The sequence below is a fragment of the Nestor notabilis genome, unplaced genomic scaffold (genome assembly GCF_000696875.1).
Source record: "Nestor notabilis isolate BGI_N333 unplaced genomic scaffold, ASM69687v1 scaffold10135, whole genome shotgun sequence".
Taxonomy (NCBI): domain Eukaryota; kingdom Metazoa; phylum Chordata; class Aves; order Psittaciformes; family Psittacidae; genus Nestor; species Nestor notabilis.
Genome location: NW_009930644.1, coordinates 1 through 18,092, shown reverse-complemented (window position 1 = coordinate 18,092; position 18,092 = coordinate 1). Strand labels below are relative to the sequence as shown.

The 18,092-nt window shown below is 39.6% G+C and overlaps 1 protein-coding gene across 2 annotated transcripts in view; it reads right to left on the bottom strand.

Moving 5' to 3' along the window:
- The window catches only part of OXNAD1 (oxidoreductase NAD-binding domain containing 1), a 14,645-nt gene extending 659 nt beyond the window's left edge, over positions 1 to 13,986 (bottom strand). The window contains exons 1-7 of one of the 2 annotated variants that reach the window (XM_010015503.1): positions 13,829 to 13,985; positions 13,481 to 13,544; positions 9,976 to 10,082; positions 6,395 to 6,536; positions 3,239 to 3,275; positions 3,033 to 3,133; positions 162 to 270 (exon numbers count right to left, since the gene is read on the bottom strand). In XM_010015503.1, coding sequence (XP_010013805.1) covers positions 162 to 270; positions 3,033 to 3,133; positions 3,239 to 3,275; positions 6,395 to 6,536; positions 9,976 to 10,082; positions 13,481 to 13,544; positions 13,829 to 13,959 — 691 coding nt within the window. In that variant the 5' untranslated portion in view covers positions 13,960 to 13,985. Of the gene's footprint in view, positions 1 to 161; positions 271 to 3,032; positions 3,276 to 6,394; positions 6,537 to 9,975; positions 10,083 to 13,480; positions 13,545 to 13,828 lie in introns of both variants that reach the window. The other variant, XM_010015502.1, reaches the window with a different exon arrangement.
- Between the last annotated feature and the right edge of the window lie 4,106 nt (positions 13,987 to 18,092).

Here is an 18,092-nt window from a genome sequence, read left to right as displayed (position 1 = left end):
CCGAAGCACAATACACACAGTGAAATAAAACAGGTTTAACTCGCATTTCATTTTGAAACTTTACATGTAAAAATACTAAATTATGCATTTCACTTCATCCTCTAGGATGTAATCAAACTTAGACCATAGATACCATGGCTGTACCTTGCCATTATCTTTACCTGTAACATGTGGCTGAAGCTCTTTGCAGATGGGTGAGCTCTGCTGGGTGACGTGGAAACGACACATGATCTTTCCAGGAAATGCATTTATCAAGGCAAGAATGTTTTTCTGCAATGTTAAACACACTCACTTACACCACAGGCCATTAAATCAGAGCAGATGTCTGCCCATGGTCCCACAGCACCCGTGACTATTACCCAGCACCAAGACTCTTGCATTTCAGCACTGAGACCTTCCTGGGCTTGATTTCACAGTGCTGACCTGCACACGTACACAGAACTTCCGTAACTGGAATGTGAATACACCACCAGCGGTTGTCAGTGCTCCTGTTTTACAGCAGGTTGCAATTTGTAAGACTGGGACATAAGAACCAGTTCTGTCCTTTCCTGACTCCTTCCACATATAATTTCCCATTATTTCTTCTTTCCGTATCCACATATCCTGCGGTATGCATTTACCACTTGTTAGGAACTTTTTGAGTCTTGTCTGCTTTAGCTGGTAAGATTACTAGACCCTTTACTCTTTCTCTCATGTTCTCCAATGAAAACCAACTACAGTGCAATGCTCATGCTATTTTTACCAGAATAGAAACTGTAATTTTCAGTTCCTTAAGTCACAACTGTGATAGTTCCCACCAAAGCCCCAGCGGCTTCAGTTCCAATCACAGTAAAAAATAAATAAATCTGTCAATCAGATGCTGCACTTAGTTCTGAAACCAAGATGCAGTTACTGCCCAGACTGTGCTCGCTGGGAATTCCAGTGCAGGAATGGACACTGGAAATTCTTTCTTAACATCTTCTGAAATAAAAAATGATGTCTACCCTGTGAACAGGTAAGTTAACTCACTTTGTTACGTGTTTGCTTACTAACTAGTTACTACAGTGGTCAGTCTGCCATAGGTTGCTTAACACAAATCCCCAGACAGGTACTGTTTTACAGACAAATCTGTTCCTGATTCCCTAAGAAGCCACAGCGTGACAAGCAGCACAGACAGACAGTGCCAGTCACTGTTCCACCAGCACCTGCTTTCACTGTTCTGGATGTGACTCTAAACTTCAGTCCCCTTCATGCGGAACCATGTAGAATTTGATAGTACCTTTGAAACTAACCATGTCCTCTTGGGTTGAAGTCCTAGGACCAGGCCAAAAAAGCATGCCTAAGGTAGGACTTAACCTGCTTAAATAATCCTGCAGTCACTCACAACTCCTCTTGGTACCCCACCATTCTGTAATTCAGTGACATGGACACCAAGTGGCAAATAAACACGACATCAACCACCAAAGTACCATTTTCTAGTATCCTAAGACAAGAGACGGGCTCTCTTTAACCAAATGAAGAATTTCAACAGCTCATCAGCTCTTTGCAGCCTGGTGATTTAGTACAAAATGAAGCTGACCACTAAGGAAATTCCCCAAGGAAAACGGCCTAGCCCAGCGTCCCAGCCACAATAAGGAAACATGGGTCACATTCTGCCCGCATGAAATCAGGAAAACCCAGCTAACTGCCGTCTCAAAGTGGCAAAGTTAGGATGCCATCTCTTGTCATTCTAACCCTGTGTGCTTCTGCCATTTTAAACAGCGAGATTTCCAGGAGCACAGTGCCCCTGCCTGTGAAATGACAGCACAGCCAACACGAGAATTAACCAATTACATCAGCATCGCCCTCTGTCCCCATCAGCCTACACACAGCTGCTTCTGCAGGGAACTGGTCCTTCAGACCATTAGTGACAACCAGGCAGCTCCTCCTGGAGAGCTGTGCAGATGTATCTCACAACAGCATAATCCAGTGATCCTACTTCTTCAATCCTCTGCACAGGAGAATTCCCATATACATGTTCTGGACTTGAGGGGAAGGATGTATTTTAGGCACTGTGACATGTCATTGTGCTCTCTTTTCTGTCCCAAAAGCTCTAACACAAAAGCTCTGCTGTCCTAACACTGCTGAAGTGACACTCAGGAAATGCTTCTAGCACCAGCTTCTGCACTGAAACAAATTCAGTGTATGCTTAGAACAGGCTGGGAGATCACGTTGACCAAATGGAGGAGTAGACAGGTTCCAGTTTATCATTCTGCTTCTAACAACAAATGAAATGATTTTCCAAAGAAAGCAATCACCTTCGTATCCGGAAATAGGGTACCAACACAGAAGAAAAAGCAGGGATGAATCCTGCACACGATCTCTGGAATCGTGATAGACTTTCCCCTCTTTCTTACAATTAAAAGCTTTCAGTACGTCAAAGAAACTTAAATCATTAGCGGTGATTTACAGAAGTTATGCTACTTTGATCCTAAAATGTTGCTGGTGACCCTTAATGGCTGAATATAACAACTTTAACTGCTAAGTGTTACTGAAACACTGTACGAGCAATCTTACAAGTGGTTGTAAATCTTTCCTTCGTATACTAATACCCAATAATAACTAATGCATTGTCAATAAAGCTCCCCTATTATATCAGGAACTATTTCCTTTGGCTATAGTTGCTCTTGCTGGTCTTTAAATTCAATGCAATCTATACTGAGTCTATGTGATTACAGTGTTCTAGCATATAGCATTACACACACTACTAGTGTGTATATACATATATAGTATATATAATCTTTATACTACGATGCTTTTATGACACGATAGCAAAATGTAACTGACTTACTGGTACAGTCAATGACACCAGGTATGTCCAGTAACATGTTTCATTTGTACACACAGCATGAGTATGTAACAAAACACACATGGGGTTTGAGGCGTAAAGTGAACACAGTCTGTCTTTGTGCAGTGTCTTACACAGAGGGGCTTTCTGGAATTTGGCAACAGGATGATACACACACTAATAGCCGAATATCTGAGAGCTACGTTTAAAAAAACTTTTAATTTACCTTAAATAAGAGTTGACTTGTATTTTTTGCACTGTAGTACAGCTTCACTGTTCCCATTTTGTATCCGTTTCCTTTACCCTCTTGGTATCCATGAAGATCTGCTATATGCAGCAGTATAGAAAACAATGGGTTAATTCCAACACCCCCTGCTATCAGCACTAGTTTTACAGGGGAGTCACCAGGCTGAGGATCAAAGAAGAAATCACCTCCCACTCGCAGGGCAACTTCTGAGTCAAGAGTACACTAGGATGGAAAAGAAGATATTTACTTTCAAAACTCAAAGCAAACGTTGAAATACAGTTCTTGAATCACAGTCACAAGACTCGCTGGGCTGGGATTTTGCATTGACCAGTGAGGGAAAGCTGAAATCCTTCACTTCAGATAGCTGGAAACCCTCTTTATTTTAATCTGCTTCAGTGTCTCCAGGGATCTAGTTCTCCTTTCAGAAGTTTCACTCTTCTGATAAGGCAGGATGGTGACTCCCCCTTCCCACCCCCGTAAGAGCTGGGACGGGAGTGATTCATGCAAGAGTTTTTCCACAGCAAGATGTGGTTGTGAAAACCCGAGGTTAACATGTGAGATCACACTTTTACCCACTCCCAGCCTCCTGTCAAAAAAGGCCTTGCTGTGAGGCCAGAGAAGGAAGCCAGAATGAGTGGCACAGATGCACAAGGTTTTTCCATCCCCATTCCTAGAAAATAAAAAACACTCAAAATGAAGCAAGTATCCACAAGAATGATTTCCTGCAGAACCGCTCTGCATTTCCAGCTTCAGAGTTGCAGAAGAAGAAAAATCAGGGGAAAACCTTATCTCTTCCTCTCCACTTGCACATAAGAAATTCTTGCTTAGAGAAATTTGCCAAAGCATGTTACTTTCATACATGGAAAACTAAAGCTACAACAACAAAACCCCATTTGGGTCAGCATATTCTTGGAAAACCAGCACTGCATCCCAGTATGAAGGGTGAAACCACAGTGCAGGCAAGTCAGGTGAGTTCTCCCACCTCACTGTAAGCTGACAGAACAAACAGGACAGAAAACAGAACCCATTTCAGGCCATATACTGGGTTTAGAAAATAAAGAAAACCAAAGAAGGTGGGAAAGGCGAGGAAAAAGTAAAGCTACAAGAACTGCTGAAAACCTGCAATTAATCACTTACAGGATAAAAACACTTCCTCCAAAAAACTCTTCTGCTATGGGGAAGCAGTAACTGATAAAAAGGACTTCCATTAATGACAAGTGTACAGTAAGCAAAGGTCTAACCACCTAACAATTCCAGCAGGAGGAAGGAAGCAGCCCTGGGACACAGGTACTGCACACAACACAGAGGTTCCTGAAGGTGGGGGAGCATGGCCAGTAAAAAGAAGTTTCCTGCCTTTCTTAATTATTGCATAAAGTATTTGCTCTCAATGATAGTGCGAGACAATCAGCACTCATTATCTAAAACTAATTTCTCTCTCCCTTTCCAATATACACTGCCAGGGTTTCCCACCATGTTTTATTCTGGTTTAGAGACACATGAGTCCAGAAGTGTTCCAGATTCATGTGGCAGGAGTACATAGAACATGGTACCCTTTATGGCAATAGGCACTGTTAGGGAGAAACACTCTCATTATTGCCTAATCTGCCTCCTTAACCAGCTAGAGCTCATCAAGATTGGACATAGGACACTGGAAGAACCTCGCTTAAGCAGGAGTCTCCTACATATTTCAGTGCTTCAGCCGTGGCAATGGTAACAGTAAGTCAGTAATCAGGGAAAGAAAACCAAACAAACAACTCTGGAGTAATACAGTGAGAAAGTGTCCTTTGGCCCAGTTTGTACATAGAGCACTGAAACAGTTTATGCAGAGAAGTGAAGCAATAAACACATTGCCTGTACATTTTTCTAAAGGAAAGGCTATGAATTCCTCCAGCTATAAAGCACACTGTGCCAAAAGTTATGATTTCATATACAGTACTATTAAAAAATAAATACCTCTAAAAAACCAGATACAGTGAGTAAATGAGTACTATTTCCATAACATCTTTTACTCTGAGATACCTCCTTTTAGAACTAACTAACAATTAAGTACAGGACTTTCCTCATCACACACACAGCCTTCTGAAACTGTAGGTTGCTGGTTTTTGGTTCTTTCCTAAGGAAAAGCATGGACTTCGTTAGTTAGAAGAGTCCATGTGTACCCTGGAGGCTTCTCCACAGGATTATCGGGTTTGACTTCGCTTACCAGCTAACCGAAGTTTTTCCTCTGAATCCATCCAGAAAACTCAGCAACAGCAAACTGACTTACAACATCAGAAATCCCATAAGAGTCTACAGAGGCTGGGAGTTATGAAGTTAGGCGTTCATATTCTCTAAGGAGCAGTATCAAAACCCAGACAAGCCTCTTAGGCATTATGGGGTCTGCTGGCACGTGCACTCCCAGTCCTGCACAACATCTCACTAAGGTTATTCTGTTTATGTTCCAGTGGACATAACTTGATATGACACCAATTAAAATCCACCATGTGGATGGTCACATGCCGACTACGAGATTAGCAGCACTCTGCACATTCTCAATCCTAGTAAATTTGCATCAGCATTTACTGTAACTCTTGACCACTGAACAAAACTGCAGTATTTGTAAGCCTACAAGAATCTGCCAATTTAAACTTCGCAGCCACATTTAAGAAATAGAGATGCCAGGCAGAGAACAGCAAATAGGGCAGATCACACGTCGTTGTGAAAAGAACAAGAGTTGATAGGACAGATCATCTATGAAACATGATCAGCAACAGAAATAGGACTCTTCTGATTACAACTAACTGGGGTAAATGGACAAACAAGAGACTGCAAGAGGCCAAAGTGTCAGACTTTACTTCTAATACAGCAAAAGTCAAGGTTATGTCAGTATTACAAAAATACTGCATGTTTAAACTAATCCTATAGAAATTCTGAAGTATTCTGTTGGTTTATCATTTCAGAAAAACTGATCTAAATATCTCCTTTTGCTCCCCTCCCCTAATAATCTGTATTTGTATTCATCTGACGATGATTCCCAGTTTATATTTGCAGAAATAGGCAGGAACCATGGCAAGTTACCAGATGTAACTCTGCAATGTGTAACACAGCCTGCTCTCAGGGACACAAATTAGAACAGAGGTTTCTCATCCAATTTAACATCCAATCTCAGTCCCTTACTGAACAAAAGATTTTCAGATTTACATTGTACTAAAAATGGTTGAATAATTCAACAGGAGGTTTGCAGTTAATAGCAAAAAGGGGTTTGAAATCACACACATCACTCCTTCCATCTCCCCCCCCCCCCAAAAAAAAAAAAGAAAGCTAAAAAAGCAGCCAGATCTCTCTCAGTTGATCTTATTTACCTCAGTGTGAATCCAGTGGGCAGGAGGATGATCAGTGTACTTTACTGCCAGCTCTAATATTCCTTCTCGTTTCAAGAGGCCAGGGCTTGAACACATTGAGAATCCCCCAACTACAGATAGTCCAGGAATAAAGAAATCAACCCTAAAAATAGACCAGAAACAACAGTCTAAAAAACCTATAAAAAGTAAACAACCCCAAAACATGGGAAACAACAACCAGAATCAAATGGCTGCCTTTGCTTCAGTTATCCTTCCTGTACAAAAACGTCTTCATTTCCATAACACAGCTTTTCTAAAGGACTGAATCTTGAGTAACACCAGTTCCCTAGAATTACTTTCATCTAAACCCATGTCATCACCATTGTTAAATTAACAGGTTTTTAAACCATTCTGCTTTTAGCATTAGATGCCACATCTTACAACAGACTGGAATTCTAAGTGTTTAAATAAATTATTGCATATTACACCAAAACCACAATATGGTCTGATAGAGTGGCTTAAATCCCACTCCATTTGGTCCCTTTGATGGGCTTTTCAATTTTCCACCATACGAAGATTGGGAGACTAATTTTAGGGAAATGACTTTAGATTAAACACTTTCTCTTTCTGGAAATTGAAATACCTGAAGCAATACCACAGTCCGTACGACATTCCTCATGGGAGAAACCAGAGCCCAGCAGCAGCATTGCTTTACCTGCAGTGCCCTCTGGTGGCAGCCATCTCTTCCGAGGACATTGACAAGGAGTAAATCACTACAAGTTTTTTTAAAGTTAAAGTAAACCACACATGGGTTTCTAAAGGTTAGAAGGTAACACAGGGCTAAGCTTTTGCAACAGCAGCAGTTAAGAGAGTATGGAAGGAAAGCCATTAATACATATGGGCTATAACTCATTTTCATAAAAGTAAGGCTTTAATATTCCAAATAGCATCGGGAAAAGTTAGAAGTTGGTTTATGATCTAACATTTAGACTCCTCTGTGTTGCTTACATCTTTAAATACTTCGGGTTTCTACAGCACATGACAAACTCCCTGTATTTCAAAAGAAAACTAATGTTTAAAACTAATTGTGCCGCTCCACTTAGGAACCAACCACACTGGTAAGCAATGCCAAGTACTAGAGACGCAATTCTGGCCCGAGTTAGGCTGGCTCAGTATTAGTTAAATGAGAATGAAACAAGAAATACAGACTGGCTTCCACTGCACAGGAAGGCTTTAAACAGCAAGGCTGTATTCCTCAGGGAGATCACAAGTTCTTGAGGGAGGAGAAAAGCCCTTTGAATAGTTCTCTACTTTTAAAGAAAGAATCTTGCTGACTTACTCTCCCCAAAGCTTCACCCTTCAAAGAAAAAGAGCCTCTCTCTCTCAAAGCATGTACAGTGCGATATTCACAATACGACAGTGATACAATGTTGAACTTTATGCTTGATGGTGTACGAAGGTATCTGACTGCAAATGAAAGGTCAATGACAAAAACAGCTGAGGCGGCTTCTGCAGCCCCACTGACCATGGGCTCAGCTTTCCAGGTAGTAAGGATCTAAGCGATTAGAAAGGACTCTTCTATTGCAGCATTTATTGTATCAAAGAACACCTCAAGATGCTACTAAAGCTCTTTACTACCCTCTGGTGGAAAATAATCTTACTACATTAATGAAAAGGAAAAAGGAAATTACATTTATGATGTAAAGTAACAGCTTTCATTTAAGGCAAAATGTTCTGCTTGAAAACAAGTGAAATATTACTTGTACCTGGTGGGGAAGCACACATATAAACACAACTCAAATGTAATTTTGCCTTTCTGAAGTACTAACATAGATGCATGTTTCTTTTTATATTAGTACTTCTTTCCCAGTTACATAATTACATGAAATTTCAGGGCATGGTACACCATATTATAATGGACTAGCTTCTATTTCTGATGGCTTGCCTCATCTTAGTTGTGTGTAGGAAGGATAAGAGGACTCCTAAAGAAGTGCTATCTGTGATGGGGGGGGGGGGGGGAGGGAGGAAGTAAAAATCCAACTATATAAACCCACAACAAGTTGAGGTGTGAGAAGATGTAAACCAGATTTGATGGTGTTTTTCCAACTCCCTCCTTTTAAGGGAAAAGGCAAATCTTTGAGAAACAAACAATAATTAGTAGTTGCTCGAGGAAGAGCTCAGAAACATTAAATCCATAAAGGTACTTCTTTGAAGTACTTACAACATACATATACCTCAATGCATGTTTTAGTAAATCAAAATGGGTAACAGCAACAAGTCTCTTCATTGCTTGAAGCCAGATAAAGACCACTATCTGGCACATGCTTGCAAAACAAATTCACTCTTGCTTCTGAAAAACTTGATCATTACACTTCCAAAAAACATATACGTTTTAGTGACAATCTCTGTAACATCTTACTATAGCAAATTCTAACAAGTTAGCCTTTTCTACTCAGGAAATTGTGGCCTGGGGTTTTGTAGTGCTCATCAAAAAATGCAACCACAGTTTATAGCTACAAGTATAGAAAAGTTGTTGTATACCTTACAATAGCATTAGAATACTTTCAAGGAAGAGGAAAATGAAAAAGAGTAATTATAATTAAAGCTTTCCGTTTTCAGCATGATAATTTCTACAACATTTTTGGAGGGTAAATGCACTTTCCAAGTACTGGCAAGCAAGAATTTAATATGAGTCACTGCACATGTGCAAAAACTGCAGCAAATTACTCCACAAACAAATTATTGCAATCAACATCTTGTGTTCTGGTTCTAAATTTAAAAGCCAGCATATTAACACTACATGAGTAACATATGCTGTTAATACCCCAGCAGCTATACTTTGATTCCAGCAAAACCACTTTCAGATGGCCTAAGCCAATAAAAAGTTCAGGAACGTTTAAATGTCCAATGCCAGAAGCAACTACTCATAGTTTTAAATTAATATCTAAGAGGAAAAAAGTAAGTGATTTGAGTGGGAGTATTTTAATAAGAAATGAAGACAAACATGAAAATCTACTATTTCACCAGGAAAAAACCATTAAACAAACAGCTCATTATTTCAAAGGCTTAATAATTCCAGGGTTTTTTATTTTCAGGTTTGCCTATCTATATTTATATATTAGTCTGACCCAATAGGCGTAATTTTCAGAGTGGAAACTTCTAGGGCAAGAAATAAAAGTTAACAGGCAATTTTGATTTAATTATAAACCAAAACTAAGTATCTTGCAAATCAGCAGCCTCAGCTCCTTTATTTACTAACTAGTAAATAAAGACAGTGAAGACGGCTTGCAGAATGAAGTGCAGTGTACTTCAAAGTACTCTTGAAGAAACAATGTAGAGTGCATAAAATACCTACACAATTAGACTGAACATTTAAAGAATTAGCAGGTTTTGCCCTTTTTAAAATTCCTATTAGCATATTTAATAATGGCTGCTTTAAAATTATGCCAAGTATCAGCTGGTTGACAGAGCACCCAATAATAAGACATTGTATTACATCGATTAAGGATTTTTTCCAAGACTCAAGCATCAGAGGCCTTTTAACACTTTATTACAGTGCACTTCTGCTAGTAATTTTCCACTCAAATATTGGAAGATCTTACCACTGTCCTGCTTTGAAAGTAAAATCTTTATTTGCGATAGCCAAACGAAGTCTTTTGACTGTCTCTGATTCATTGCTGATTCCACACACTTTTGCTTGTGAAATTACCTAACAAAAGAAAAATAAGACCTTGTGTTACGGAGATAACATTTGCAGCAAAAGAACTCCAGAATCTCTGTATGAGATATCCATCACTCCACATGTTACCTGTGGCCCTTCATTACCTAAAGCACCAATATTTTTTCACTGAGGCAGAGAAACAAAAATGAATTCACTTACACAGTCACTGAATGGAGAAATAGTTTTGTACTTACAGTCCACCATGGCTGTCACTTTTGTCAGGGTTATTCAAAGGTTGTCTACAAACTTATTTCAGTTGAAGAGAATGTAACAATAAACAGATACAACTGCTAGTTATCACTTCTCCGATTCTTTTGACATCTGTACAAGCGACCACTCCTGGATCTTCCAGCAACAAAGACCATCGCTGATGTAAAGACTGACAAAGGAAACTTGTTAAAGATCAGCTGCTACTGAACTCCTAGGGAGGATTCCAGATCTGTATCTAGTTTTAAGTACTTAAATGCATTACTGGAAGATGATGCATTAATGCATAGAGCATTAAGGGAAAAAAACGATCAACCAAACCACGAACCAACAAGCCAACAACCCCTGTGTTACTGCATTTACGCACATACCCATTTGACCACATATATGACCTATGAAGACAAGAAAACTGCAACACAAGCAGTTTAACTTTGTCAACAGATGTTAACATTGCTAGTTAACAGAAGAGCTTTTGTTTGGCAGCCAGATAGGAGGGGATGCAAGAGCCAGACCTGACACTACTTTCAAAGAGTTTAAATAAAAATTAAGAGAAATATAATGCTTCTCTAAATGAAAGGCAGATTTTGCAACAGGATCGTTGCGGGGGGAGCATCCCACTTCAACTCTTTGATGCCTATCAGTACAACCTGGATTTTCATCACCTCCCCTTGCCCAACCTTCATTTTCAGGTGTTTTTGAGCTATAATTATTAACCTTTTTCCTCTACAAAGAAAGTAAAATCTTAAGTGTTTTCTCCATAGGGCACTATACAGATTTGACTTTGTTAAAAAATGCTGATGTCACTTACCACTCTAGGAAATACTAATAATACCACTGCAACTCTACCATTTCTCATTTGTGTAAGATCAAACAAATGAAAAAAACCAAACCCCAAAACTTGGAGCAACTATGCTCTAATTTAAAACACATGGCAGGAAATTAATTTATTCATAAAGCGACATCTGAACACGTCCACTGTCCCATTAAACAGCAGGACATGTGCCAATTCAAAATGAAGTAGCATACATTTCTTTTCCACTTTAGCAGACAGTATTACATGGGGACTGCAATCACTCTAAGTTAACAGGAAATGTCAGACCCATGACTTAAATGCTTGTTCTGACGGAGAAACAGTAAGTGCAGGAAACAGACATTAAGTTTGGATCTTCTTTATTCCCTTTTTTACTCCTCAGCACACTCCCCAATCTGTTCTTTGGCTGACAGATCTAACAGAGCACTGGAAATTTAATTCTTCATCAGTATAAAGTTATTACAAAAATTAAATTTGAGCCAGGGTGATCAAAGACATTCAACCAGTACTTTGGACCACCACAAGAGCACCCAACCGGCCCAAAGCAAGGCTGCAGTGAGACGGAGGAGGACACAGGACTCCAGACTTTGTATTTCAAGAAAGCATTAGGCACTTTTTCCTTGTCCTGGTCCTTCACATTACTTCTCAACAGGCAGCACTGTGCAGCATGCACACTAACGCAACACAGATCTATGGTTCTTTCATCTTTCTACAGGACTGAAATGGCTAAATAAGGCAATACAGACTGAGGGAAGCCAACTGCTGATTACATGGAATTTAAAACCAAGTGGAGGATTTAAAATACACTGATTTTAAAGTGGTCAGAAATAAAGTAACAAAGAATAAATCAAGCATTAAAAAAAAGAAACAGCATAATCCTCTGATACGTGGAGAATTTGTGGTAGCAAGAACTGAGCCCTGCTCTTCCATCTATCCCATTCAGCTTCCTTCTTCTTCCTAAGGTCTTACAGTTCCTATTCCCTGTAGAACCTCAGGGCTTCCAACAGCTCATAAGGATCCATTTTCCACATATTTTCCAGGTACCCACTTTTCTGCTCAGCATAAATGCTAAGCAAGCCAAGCAATCAGAAATATCCAAAATAAAATAAACATGGTTACAAAACTCAAAGTGCAATCGTTTTTTCCATGTCAGAAGCAAAGAAGAATGTGCATCTATCTGTACCTCACTCTGCACTCATTTTCTCCATGTACTGAGTTAATTTGGCATAAATTGGATCCTCCTGAGCAGCTGTGTGTCCACAAGCAATGCTAATTTGTACCCAAGAGCTGACATTAAGTGTGAGTAGCTGAGACACAGCTCTGAGACATACAGTTCCTTAAAGCTGGCTCTCACCTTGACAGCTCTGGTAATAGGCAGAACAAGGCTGCATTCACCTCATCCATCTGCAGCCTATAGTAAGTTTGGAATGTTCAGGTTTGGGGGTTATCTATATATCCCCCTCCATCCAGCTTTCTTTTGAGAAGGCAATTCACTGTGACTTACTCTCAACTATAGTTAGGGAAAAATCTAGGAGAGAGAAGGACTAAACTATGTACACGTATGCACATTAACATCTGTGTAGTGTGAGAACGTAGTTAGTCCTGCTGCATGACACACGCAAGACTGGCCTGTCATGAATGGCTGCTCAAGACAGAGAAGCTAACCAAACAACAGAGAATAAACGGGCACTGTTTTTCAACTCCTGGGAATTAAAGATGGGGGTTTTCAGTCAAAAAAGCGCCCTACTTCTCCTGAAAAGTCGAAGAAAAACGCAGAATTGTTTTACTAGTGAAACATTTTTGAGAATTGAAGTCATATTCTCCCAGTATTAAAAAATTTCTAAACATCTACTTCAGCTAATAACAGAAAGGAAATACCTGTATGTACATGAATTAAATCAGAAACAAACTAGAGATCTTTTTTATAAGTGTTTATCATCTCTCCCTTCAAAATGTCTATACTTTTCATCTTACCTCCTATGTTACAAAAGAGTATTTTCCACATTCTTTAATTTCAATTTTGAACCAGAATTATAGAGATCCATAAAAGTCTGAGAAGCTTGTGTAGAAATGACGGGTATCCGTGTGCTTTCCTAACTTACCAGAATCCAGAAACTTGGCCAGAACTCTATTACATTTCTTGTCCAACATGAAGTAAAACTGTCACCCACAGTTTTTATAACTCGTTACATTCCACCCATTGAGTACAAAATACGCTTCTTTTCATAACAGTATCAAATACAAAAAATGAGGAGAAAAAGAAGTATAACAGACTCCAGTAAAAGACAATATGAAGCCAAATGTAATTACCCAGTTTCTTCACACACACACAAAAAATTACTTACATCCTGAAGAACAGAACACTAACCTCCTGGCGAAAATTATTTGCTGTCCTCTCCAGATGATCCATTTTCCTTTGTGATTTTATTGTGCTGCAACAGAAAGCCAACAAAGATAATTGTCATTCTGACAGCTGTGCTACTGTCCCTTACTGATATGAATTTCTATTAACATAACAATTTACCAGTGTAATCTGGACTACACATGACATAAGCCTAAATAAGAATTAAGTATAAATATTTAATTGGGAGTTAAATAAGTATTTCTAGGTCTGTAATAACGTGTCAGCTTCATTTTGACAGTGTTATCATGACATTCTCTTTGGGTGAAAGAAGGAAAAAAAAAAAAATGAAGTTTTTGTCTGTGGACAACCTACCCATTCACTGTGCAGTAACAAGAAGCAGAGTGCCTCAATACCACCAATGCAGAACGAGCGGGAAGAATTCTGCTAGCACCTCTCAGTAACTGAGGAACAGTAAAACCGACATGAATAGTAGCACAAGCCATGGTGACTGGGCTGTCTTCAGAATCACCTGCTCCTGAAAAATACATATACATATTTGTTAAACAAAACACTCACTGTTTGACATGGCTTGTTTTCACCCTTTACTTCCATTAAATCAGAAAGGCCAAAGCTCAGCTGGAGCTGAAACTAGCAACAGACATGCAGGGTAACAAGACAGAATTTGAAAAGTGCAAAAATATCATAAAGAATTGAAGTGAAAATGTACATCCATTGCTTGAAAGGGAAGAGAACCTTGTCACAGATGGTATACAAAAGGATGGTATAGAAAAAGACCTTTTCTGCCTCAGTCTTCACAGGCAAAGCCTGCACCCAGACTTCTGCTTGGACCAGTAGTGTTCGGGAGGAAGAGGGATAAGTAGGAGTGGGGCCAGCAACTGCTCAAGAGAAACTGAATGTATTCAAATGCACAGCGCCAGATGGGTTACACTCAAAGGTTGCCAAGAGACACAGCTGACATGCTTGTGAGGCAACTGTCTATTACCTATGAAAAACAGTTGTCAGAGAAAGTCTGCAGTGGACTGGAAAAGGGCCGATGCGTGGTCATTTTAAGAGGCAAGAAGTACTTGCCTATGTCCAGTCAAGACCACCTCATCTGCTGGTATGGGACATGCTCAAAGCTTGTCCCCTTAGCTGTGTGAAAGCTTAGAAACTAATCAAAGGGATGCAACACAGATTTATCAATGCCAAATTATATTTGATAGATCTGAACACCTACTGTGATGAAAGGTCTGGTCACACAGCTAAGGCGACAGCAGTGGCTACGGTACACCTTGACTGACCTATGGTGTTTTTGGCATACGCATTAGGCAGCTGTTGGGACTTGGTGGCTTTAAGTTGGTCCAGTTGCTGGCTAGTAACAGTCAGAGTACCTTGAGGTTGATAGAGTTCAATAAATGTATCGGTAACTTGGATGATGAGACAGGATGTACCAGCAGCTAACTTGTGGATGATGCTAAATTAGACGGGGCACTGAGAAACTGCATGACTGGAAAACAGAAACCTCATGAACTTAAAGCAGTACAAAAGTCTACACATGGGATTGGCTTCACCCAGAGCCAGCAACTGTCCTGCTCCAAGCACGAGCTTTGACTAGATGAGACACTGGAACAGAGAAGCTGTGGCTGCCCCATCCCTGGCAGTGTTCAAGGCCAGGTTGGACACAGGGGCTTGGAGCAACCTGCTCTAGTGGAAGGTGTCCCTGCCTGTGGCAGGGGGGTGGAACTAGAGGGTCTTTAAGGTCCCTTCCAACCCAAATCATTCTGTGGTTGTATGATTCCATGACACTCAAAAGTCCCTTCCAGCCAACATATCTGTGATTCTAAATGCTCAAACAATATTCATGTTTTAAACAAGATGAAACACTGAATATGCATTCCCCTTCTATTGGTAAAGAAAGGGTTCTGATTGGAAAATTTTATAAACATGAAATAAAACTTTTTGTTCACAACTTTATTTAGAAACATGTAAATCCCTCATTCTTCCAAATATTCTACATAACTTACACTTAGAGGTGTAAGTATTAAGCAAGTGGCAGAGACTTACATCCATTATAACGGACACATGGTGTGAAGCTTCAAAACTGCATACTCAAATACAGCTCTGACAAAGATAGACTGACATGTACAATATCCAAACTAAGTCAGAAATAATCCTCATTTACGAAGCATAGGAACAGGTTCATAGTGAGCCAAGAGATATTTCTCATTGCTTGTAAATCTGCCTTTGTTTTCCCTAAAGTGTATTAGCATGATTCTTTATCATATTATCACCACCTATCAAATTATTTCTATGATGCAGTCCATTAGCATTCTTAATCTTTTACTTCCAGTTAAATGTCCTTTCCCACATTATTTTAAAGCATGTAATTTATTTTCAAAATGTTTTTGTTTTTCATCTTGAATCCTTTGAAATGGCAATGATCCAGCTTGTTTAACTAATCAGGCCTATACTCTTTGGGCTTTCACTAACAGCTGCATTGGCTGGTCACTCAGTAATTTGTCTGTTTGTAATCATGTACAAATGGGAGGCAGAGCTTTCATAAATCAGGCTGCTCAGAAATGGAACACATTTACTGTAACTGCTCAAAATGCCCACTTTCAAGCATAAGTACTTCCTGCAGCTTTTAACTGCCCATAATTTTTAATAGCTTTTTAGCATTTAATTCCACAGCAACTTGCAACTTTTCAAAGCAGAAGTACTTAAAATTATTCTACCACCAGTGAACAAAATTACTGTATTTTTCCTACAGCATAGAGTACTCTATTTAAACAAAATACTTTAGCATTTTCTGCACACAAATGTGCAGAAGCTATTGATAACAAAAGTATTAACAATCTTAAAATATTTTAACAGGAAAAAGTACACATCCAATGAAGAAATCACATTCCTCTATCTTAAAAAGTTCAGTCTGTAAACCCAGAGTGCTCAAACATCACTGAATTATACTCAAATTCATGATACCATTTTATGATCTGGAGACTTTTAGGTAGCATATCTTGATTATATCCACCTACATCCTATGTATTTTAGGCCTCTTGCTTTTGATTCACGTTTTCAAGCTTTTCACCCTAACACGTTAACTAATTCAAAGTAAAAATGAACCAGATTTGAAAGTGGTCATTCCTGTTTACAACAAGAGCTGAGACTTTAATTAATTTCAAGCTTTTCACCCTAACACGTTAACTAATTCAAAGTAAAAATGAACCAGATTTGAAAGTGGTCATTCCTGTTTATAAGAAGAGCTGAGACTTTAATTATATCACCACAACATCAAAATGAATCACATAAGGTCTGATGCTTTGCTTCAGGGGCAAAGGAATGAGAAGATCTAATTAATTCCTTTTTTGTATTTACTTCTAAATCCTGCAAAACCCTTTCTGCAGTTAATTGCCACTCACTCAATGCAGCGACATCTGCTGGTAAGTTAAGTGGCCTAACTTTAAAATCCAAGCAAAGATTCTCTATTTGTGTATTTTATGTTATTTAGCTTAATTCTGCTGCCAAGGTTGACAGTCACTTAAGGCCGGTCTCATTTTCATTTCCCCTGCTACCGCTTGAGGAAGCAAATATGTTCAGTTCTACACATGAAAATGTAAAAATCCCCAGCCAAACAAAAGTTCAGTATCAATACATAACACTGAAAACAAAATACGTCAGCCTTATTTTACTGTAGCAGCTACAACTCTGAAGTCAGAGATGAAAGATCCTGTTGATATAGACTATTTTAAGAGTGAGACTCTACCCTCATGAAGCTAACTCATGAAGTGCAGCTCAAGATACTTGTTCCATTTACATTATCATCAATCATGCTCCGATCTTGAAAGACACAATAAAAATCAGTTGTACTTTTTACTCTGCAAGTAATACATTTCAAAACCTCTTCTACTGAATCCTGGTTCTCCTCTACCGTACACAAACCTAAGTCATGCCTTTACAAAATGTGAACAGCCTCTCACCCTGTCACCTCTGCAATGTTCTTTCCTCATACAGCCCTTTGGCAATTCCCTGCCCTTCAAGAAGCGCAGTGCTTCAGCCTCCCAAGCTCCTGCCCAGTGGGATGTTCTCCCTTTTATTCTCTTCTTACCCAAGCCCTTATAGAAATAGCCACTCCAGATACTCCCTTTCTTCCTTTGCTCCACAGAGAGAAATAGGTGCTGCTTTTCATTATAATTCCTTCTTCTCACTTAAAATTAAGATCAAGCAATTCACTCATTCTCCTTACCCTCCGACCCACTGGCCCTGGGTTAATATTACTTGAGATCTAGAACTGCATTTCTTCTTTGCCTCAGTCCTACACCAGCATCTGAAGGAAGAAAGTTACTTTTAGTTAACCTGTACCACACCGAAGAGAAAATTAGTACATAAACTACGGCAAGTGAGTGCTGAGGGGAATCAAACATACTTAGACAAGCGGGATAGGAAATCTTCCACCGAGGGCATGCACACAGACCCGTGAGAGACACCCCTCTGGACAAACTGTCCCTCCTGCAGGTCACCACCGACCAGCTTCTCCCCTTGACCCAGGAACAAGGAGCACACGGGCTCTGTGTGCGAAGCACGGGACAAGCCCGCGCTCGGGTGAAGCGGGCAGCACTAAGGCAGCTGGACCGCGGCC